This window comes from Montipora foliosa, chromosome 3 (assembly GCF_036669935.1).
Source record: "Montipora foliosa isolate CH-2021 chromosome 3, ASM3666993v2, whole genome shotgun sequence".
NCBI lineage: Eukaryota > Metazoa > Cnidaria > Anthozoa > Scleractinia > Acroporidae > Montipora > Montipora foliosa.
Genome location: NC_090871.1, coordinates 57,813,635 through 57,821,813, shown reverse-complemented (window position 1 = coordinate 57,821,813; position 8,179 = coordinate 57,813,635). Strand labels below are relative to the sequence as shown.

Below are 8,179 nucleotides of genomic sequence, written 5' to 3'. Positions count from 1 at the left end.
AAGTCAAGGCTGCACACTAAGATCTCGACCGTTGTCAGCTCAGAGGCGGTTTGCGACTCGAAAATCCATCCCATCCGCGGTTTTTTCACGCAAAGCTAAAGCCCCATCATTTGCGAACCTCAGTGAATGTTTCGTCGTCAAAAATCCCCACGCACTTTGCTGGAAATGAGCATTTTCTGCTTCGATTCCACGATAGCCTGGATAGCTGATGAATTTAACTGCTGATAACCGAACAGGACACGGAGCTTGGATCCGAGGTCAAATTAACTCCACCGATGAGGTACAGTCATTTCATGTACAACACTTACCCCATCCCCACAGCGGCTTCTCGTCGTAACCATGGAGCTATTCGAGAAGCCGCTGTGGGGATGGGGTAAGTGTTGTACATGAAATGACTGTACCTCATCGGGTGGAGTTAATTTGACCTCGGACCCAAGCTCTGTGTCCTGTTCGGTTATCAGCAGAATGTTTAGGGGCTTTAGCTTTGCGTGAAAAAACCGCGGATGGGATGGATTTTCGAGTCGCAAACCGCCTCTGAGCTGACAACGGTCGAAATCTTAGTGTGCAGCCTTGACTTCGTCTTAGAACATTCAAACACAGACTTCCCAAAACGGTAAAATAAGCTCCAAAAGGCAGAAGAATACACCAGAGGTGAGTCATTTTTATTCATTTTATTGAATGAACGTTAAATTGAGCATTTTCTCAACGGCTGTCTGTAGTGACGCGAGCTTGGGCTGCCTATGCTGCTTCTTACGGAACAGCTACAATTTTGAAGATGATTAAACAAAGTGATTAAACACGAATTGTGTTCTTCTCCTAGCTCTCCTGACTAGCCGTCATCTTTCTTTCGACAGTAAAACAATCAGAGTTCATGTGAGAAAAGCACCAATCAGTGATCCTTTTAGTTCACTGCGTGCAAAAGTTCTCCCGACCCGCCGTCATATTGAAAGCCGAGAAGACCCTGGGAACGAGGTTGAGTGGATGCGATCGATCGGTGAAGCGAAGGGACGAAATAGAGTTCACACTTTTTTTCGCTTCGTGTCGGAATATGGCAAAAACCCCCGGGAGATTCAGGTATTTGCCTGGAGGCCGGGAGAAAAGAGATAAAAACGGGAGTCTCCCGGCAAAAGCGGGACTGTTGACAGGTCTGCAAAGCTGGTTGAAATTGCGTGACAAAAGGTAGATCGTTCTTTTCCTATTTGGCCGTGCGAAAACTTGGTACCATTGTAAAAACATTCTTTTCGCGTGGAGAAAGATGGCGGCTACCAACATGTTCACTTTTCCTTCTTCCAATCTGTTTTGAGGTTGGTATCAATATATTTTTAACAGGAAAATAAATGGTCAGCAAAGAGATGTAACTTTGTTATTTTTTGAGTCGTGTTTGTAGTGACTGCGTCGTATTACTAGTCTATAGTCACTTTCTTCATTGCAAATCAAATCGTTCCGCAAAATTCAAAACATTAGTCGAACAAAAATTCTTATTTCCCGACGGGCAAGTCTTAGAGTTGTTTTACTTGCCCACGGATACATTGTATATTTCGCTTGCCCTGGGCAATAGGGGCAAGCGTTAGTGTCGAACACTGCCGGGCCGCACTCAGTTGGCAAGCAAAATAAAGCATCCGGAAGTGTGTGAAGAAATAAGAAGCAAGAGACTTGGTGTTTATAGATTTTAAATATATCAAGAATCTGTAGAGTTTTAAACGGTAGGTAGGAGTGTGCACGAGGTGGAGAGTTTTTTCTGGAGATGAAGAAGTGGTAATAACTGAGTAGAATAAGTAGAGGCCCAAATATTAGAGCAGTACTGTAGATATGGAAGTATCACTGACTTGTGTGGAGTGAATTGTAGAAAGTGCCTTATTTTAATGTTTAACTTCATTCTTGTAACATAATGCACCAGTCATTTGAAACCCCCGCACTCCCCCATTCGGGCCTTAGCGGGGGATTGCGGGGACTTTCACCTCATATACACTCCATTTTGGTTCCCTGGTAGGCGGGGAATTCGCTGGTAGTCACGACCTTCGCATCCCGTACCGGGGAAATTAAGCGGGGCAGTCACTCCTTGGTCAGCGGTCTTCATTTTCGTGCCTCATAGTAATTTTGCACACATTATTGTCGTTTTCTTGACAAACTAGATCGTGGATTCCGGTTAATTTTGTAACATTTTGCGAAGCGTATTAGCCATTACTCTAAATAATGGTCAGTATTTGGCATCATTGTCTTGCAAATATTCTTTTTCGTTATTGTGGAACGTACATCTGGACAGGACTCATTTTCTCCTTTGATTTTATGATTTTTTATTATTTTTAATTTTTTTTTTATAACCTAAATTTTATTATTTACAAAAACAACAAAACAGAGAACTAATACAAGTACATTACCGTACTAACAAGTACATTTCAATACTAAGGCTATTTACATTACTAATAGTACTAAAATGTTACATACATGATAGAAAGCACTTAACATTACCAAGTTACAGAATCACAAAGTTACGAAACTTTGTAATTCTGCAGTTTTGTTTGTACAGAACTGTTGAAATAATACCTCACTGATGACCAAACGAAGTAATTGCGACTTATCGTGACAGACACGTAACACAATAATTTTTTGGCGGGAAAACAGCTTCCTCGCCGCCTACCTCCCCATCCATTCCAATGTTTTAACGATGAAAAAAATCAGAGGTCAATTCTTTGCAATAATTGGGTTGGAGAGGAGGTCAGATTTCCCTCTTCAAAATTCTGTTTTACTGCGTTTTTGATAATTCTGCGGAATTCATCTTAAAGCGACAACGGCCAAACGTACATCTCGACAGGACTCATTTTCTCCTTTGATTTTATGATAACTGATCGACGATTAGCGTGCGATTAGGCCACTTCTGAGTTCATGTCTGCCTCCTCTTCAAAGTGAGTCTAAGTGCGAAGTCTTTCTTATGAAAATTAGTTTTCATTGATATGTAAAGTAGAACCAATTACCATCACAAAAACTTTGCACTTACACTCGCTTTGAAGAGGAGGCGGATATGAACTCGGAAATGGCCTATTGTGTTAGGGTTCTGCACCCTTTGATCAGTCGAATCAATGAACTTTGATAGTGAGGCAGATCACATTGTATGCAATAATCAAAATGAATTAGCTGAATCAGTTGAAACAATTTCAATTTCTCCTATTATTTGTGCAATTCACACTACTGTGATAATTGTTGTTTCATTGTCAATTTATCCAGAAGTATCAATGAAACTACTACAATAAAGATATTTTGACATACTCATTGTGCATTGAGGAGCCTTTACAAGTTATTTGCTGGCCGCTAAAAGATCAATCTGGTCATTTCATGGCTGCCAACAGTGTCTTTTAACCAGTGTGTTACGTTTGGCAATGATGTTTTTTTACAAAGGGAGTACCATGTGTTGAGCAGTAGGGGCGGGGGTTTATGCACCACTCACTTTTGTCCCTGGTAGGCGGGGAATTCGCTGGAAGTGAATGCCCCGCTAAAGCCCGAATTGATGGGGGGGGGGGGTGCGGGGGTTTGAAATGACTGGTGCATTAAGCTTTGTTGTTTGTATTCTGATCCCCCCGTCTCCCCGGTTTTTTTGTTGTGAAAGAGGCCTTGCTAAAATAGAGCCCAGTGGCACCTTTTTCGTTTATTAATTAATGCTAATGTTGATGATGCTATGAAAAATGCAGACAAATCTATGTTCCTATCATTGTTTTTTTTAACGTGTTTACAAATATCACTACATAAATATGAGAGGGTACCAGTATTTTACATTGTATACCAAATTTCTCAGTCTGTAACATTTTTGATATTTTTAATGTATTAGCTAACTTAATTGTTGTTGCCTTGCCTGTCCTACCTCTTTTTCGTCTCAATCATTCCTTGGATCTCCACCTTTTTTGACAAAATTGGTTTTGTTATTGTTGTTTTTGGTCTTAGCTAAGTATATCTGTTTTTTTGTCATGCTCTTTGTCCAGGTTACTTGTTGCTTACAGTGTATTAAAAAGTTGTGTCCATGGTCAGCTTATCCAGTGGAGAGCCTTGTACAATGGCTAAGATGCCTATAAATTGAAAACTGTATCCCAATGTCTTGGGTTTCATAATATGGATCCTTGTCATTTGGGCATGACAGCTGAAATACATTGAGCATACTCAGTACTTAACTGCCTGTTGTATGTACGTGTATTTGTGACAGAAAGGCACGTGTGCCTAGAGTATTGACAGAGGCTTCCACTGTGGACAGCCTGAGCCCTTAGATAGAACACTACCCCTATGGTTGGCAAATCGCTGCACTGCAACTAACCACGGGGTATCCATTTCCAGCCCCTGGCACTTTGATAGAATTGATAAAATGGAAAATAGGGGAAGGGGTACAGTGGAGGAATGGTACCTGTACATTGACTTTGTGTGTAAAAAAGATAAACATGAAAGACAAACTACAAGCTGCCTGAGAACTCAAGGAACATGGCTGTGATTAAGCTGCTATGATTCGCATGAGCTTACACTAAGTCATGTATTATGTATTTGTGCTGAACAACACACAAAAGAAAGGTTTCATACTTAAAGAGAAATGATGAATGGATTGGTCTTTATTTGTGCTACATGAAAGTTTACATTGTTTGGAGTCTATGAATATCATTATATCTCTATAAGTCGTTATTATGTTTCATTCCTCTCTTGTAATGTGCATAAAATTAATAATTATAGATGTCAAATGAAAGTATATCAGCTCAAAGAAAAGTGAGCAAGGCTGAAATAGGTTATTAACAAGTTTCGGAAGGTTCTTAAATACTTTGTGTTCTGGCAAGGTGATCCATGATTTGGGGTAGAGGCACTTATTGTGGTACATGTAATTTTTGTGACTTGGTATGCACTATTTCATTCTTGCAGGTTTACGTTAGCTGACCAGTCACTATGGATGTGTCCACCCTGTTGAAAATGTTGCAGCTTCTGTTCCCACCACCACTGAGAGGAGCAAGCAATTGCCAGGATATTGACATAGGATCTTGCCATTCAGATTATGGTACCAAAGAAAGGGGAAATGATTTTATTCTCATTCTACATTATTGCAAACAAGAAGTTTTAAAACATTTGGATGCCACCCTACTGGATTTCATTCTTTTGTTTAGTGAATTTGATGATGAGAGATTCAACCCCATAAACTTCCTTTATGCCCTTGGTTCTTTAGCCTTCAAACAAGGAAATGTTGAATGTTTGGAAAATGTTCAGTCTGTTGTCATTGAAAACTATCATGATTCTCCTGATGCCAGTTTTCTGATGAATGATCTTGGTGTCATGTTGAGTTTAAAAGCAATGTATGAAAGAAGTGAGGAATGCTTTTCCAAAGCCAAAAAATTGTTCCAGCAAGAGGAGGACCATCTGAAAAATGCTGTTGTCACATTAAACTTAGCAGCTTTGTACATGATCCTCGGAGAATATAAGAAGGCATGTGAGTTTTGCAACGATGCAGCTGACTTGTGTCATGGCTTCACCATGAGATCAACAAAAGACATTGATCTGCCTATGAAGGTTTTGAGAAGAACTGCTGATCTTTTGAGTGAGTGTGGAAACTTTGAAAAGTTTTGCCATATTCTTAGGATTGGTGGAAAGTACAACTTTGGTGCAAGAAAAGCCTCTAAAATTGATGTTAGAAAATGGTTGATGGAAATCCAGCTCAAAGAGCAAACTGGTGAGAAAGTTGAAGAACAAGAGCTTAAGGATTGTACTTCTTACTTGCTTACCTTTCTAGAGAAGCCAGATGCACAGTCTTTGAATGCAGACCTCATGAGAACAGTTTTTACAGCTGCAAGAGTTAACCACAGGAATGGTCTTTATGAGGAAGCTTTTAAGTTATTGGAGAAGCTGGAATCTACCTTGCTTTTGACGGGTGGAAGAAAGGATCTCTTGTATGGGTTGATGCTGTTTCTAGTTGGTCAGTTTAAATACATGTATGGCTGTGGAATGACAGTGGATGCTGAGAATGACCTGAAGCAAGCTGATGCAATTTTGGAAAAGCACTTTGGGAGAAACCATGTATTTGCATATTGCAAGAAGTTGTTGGGTTCTTGTGCCCTGCTGAACAACAATTTGGGTAATGCCTCCACAAACCTAGTTGAAGCATCAGCCTTTTTTGAGGACTTAAACAGTAAGCACTATGAAGTTGCAGACATTTCCTTTAAGCTTGCACAATTACAGATTGAAGGAAATTTTGAGGATGCCAAAGAGATTCAAAATGCAGTGCAAAAAGCGGTAGAAATGCTTGCATGTAGTTTTGGCAGAATCTCGCCGAAGACAGGTTGTGCATGTGTTCAAGCTGGACTGATTCTGCAGAAAGTTGACAAAGGTGCAGCTATTAACGAAGTGAATAAGGCTGTTGAAATTTACCATAGTCTTGGACTTCAGCTTGACCATCCTGTCATCAACTTGTGTCAACGTATGACTGGTCTGTTTCAGTTATGCTCGGGCAACAAAGAAGAAGCTGAAAAGTATTTTGTTGATGCATTGAAGGAATCACCTGAAACTGATGAATCCTGCCATGGGTTGTATCATGATAATATGTGTGAAGTTGACAACTTGGTCACTGAATTCAGTAATGGTTATTTTAGAGAAAAGCCTCTCTATCGAAGTGCCAAGATGTTTTCCCTTGTCGGTCTTGTCGCCATGAAAAAAGGAAAAGACATCAGGCGGAAGTATCTTGATGTTCTTGTGAGTCTTGCAGAGGAGAGTGACACTGAAGAACATGGAATAATTGACTTTGCAGGGCACTGTTGTTTTGTCAGTCACATATCTTGCTTGGCAGGGCCAAATGCCTACTTTTTTATTTTCCCGGATCCAGAAGGGAACTCACAATCCTCAAATGATGATGAAGTAATAATATCACGTTCCAAGAATTCATCTTGCATTCTGTTTTGGAGGACCTCTTGTAAAATTCAAGAGATGAAGGAGTTGAGGAATTTGGACTTTCACATCTGTGAAAGTGTCAGGGCACTCTTTTTGCAGCCCAAATTCGGAAAGAGTTACAACAAGACAAATGACTTTTATCTTGAACTTCCACTCCAAACATTATCTCTGTGTGCTCAAATTGATTGTCTTCCTCTTCTAGTGGAGGTAAAGTTGGGTGAACCATGTAAAGAACATGCAAATTCTGATAACTTGACTTCATCGGCTTTAGAGGATTCATCACCTGAGCCTGCTGTTCATGTCTCTTACCTTTCCTACGAGTTTTCCAACAAGCGCACAGCTGAACTAGCATTTGATTACTTGGCTTTTAGTGCAAGTAAAGAACCACTGCTAAATGATGTAAAAGCTGTTGAGGTTGCTGATGGTCATTCTCCATACCCGAATTTTGCTTTTTTCAGTTCCCAACATAGCAGGTATTCTCACTTTTCTGTTTTTGTTGACAAGGAGTTACCAGTATTGAGAGTCAAGTGCCGTCATTTGAGTGAATCTAAGTCGAATGGTTTCTGTTGCTCTGTGAAATCTGCTCTAGAAAATGTTATGTACTTTCTGTGTGAAGATGTCAGAATCAGTTTTAAGCCTTTTGTACAGTTGTCTTGTGGAGTTTGCAGTATGGTTGGCTTCAGGGGATCTTTAGATGTTACATGTAATTGCATTGTTGCAACCAAGACTGAATCATCTGTCTCTAGTCCCCAAGCAGAAGAAGCAATGTTCAACACTTTTGCAAGAGACTGTTTCACAGAGAAAGAGTTAGACTGCAGCACTAAACAAGTTTTAAATTCAGTGACTTGTAGGCACTCCACATTGTTTCATCATCAAGGCAGCTCCAGTGAAGCTTCAACTAGCAATTGCAGCAATGAAAGTGATCAGAATCCATTCTCTTCAAGCAGAACTTCCCTTTGTGGTGCGAAGGCACAGGTCTTAAAATCTGACTTTGATAAAGAATGCCATGTGAGCAAACTTCAGAATCAGGTAAAATGATTTTAATGTTTTTTAGCCTATACAGAGTTTTCTGGAATCGTTCATCTGCTTTGTAGATAGCTACAGCGTAAGGAAGCAAATTTTTGGCATATTCCACTAACTTTTTGCCCTGAGACTGGCTGTTAGAAAATTGTGGATTTTATTACAATCATTCTCCATAGTTGACTGATTACTTGGTGACAAAGTGATGTCTTGGCACAATCAGTCAGTCAAGAATTGATTTGCCCTGAAAAATATTTTCGCAGTT

At 40.0% G+C, this 8,179-nt stretch overlaps 1 protein-coding gene across 5 annotated transcripts in view; it reads left to right on the top strand.

Moving 5' to 3' along the window:
• Positions 1 to 592: 592 nt before the first annotated feature.
• Positions 593 to 8,179, top strand: part of LOC137997751 (serine-rich adhesin for platelets-like) — a 66,865-nt gene continuing 59,278 nt past the window's right edge. For 3 of the 5 annotated variants that reach the window (XR_011122572.1, XM_068843961.1, XM_068843958.1), the window contains exons 1-2: positions 997 to 1,304; positions 4,885 to 7,923. Coding sequence is in view for 4 of the 5 variants with exons in the window: in XM_068843961.1 (XP_068700062.1) it covers positions 4,909 to 7,923 (3,015 nt within the window). In the remaining variant the exon portion in view is untranslated. Of the gene's footprint in view, positions 652 to 996; positions 1,305 to 4,884; positions 7,924 to 8,179 lie in introns of those variants that run through there. The other 2 variants (XM_068843960.1, XM_068843959.1) reach the window with 2 other exon arrangements.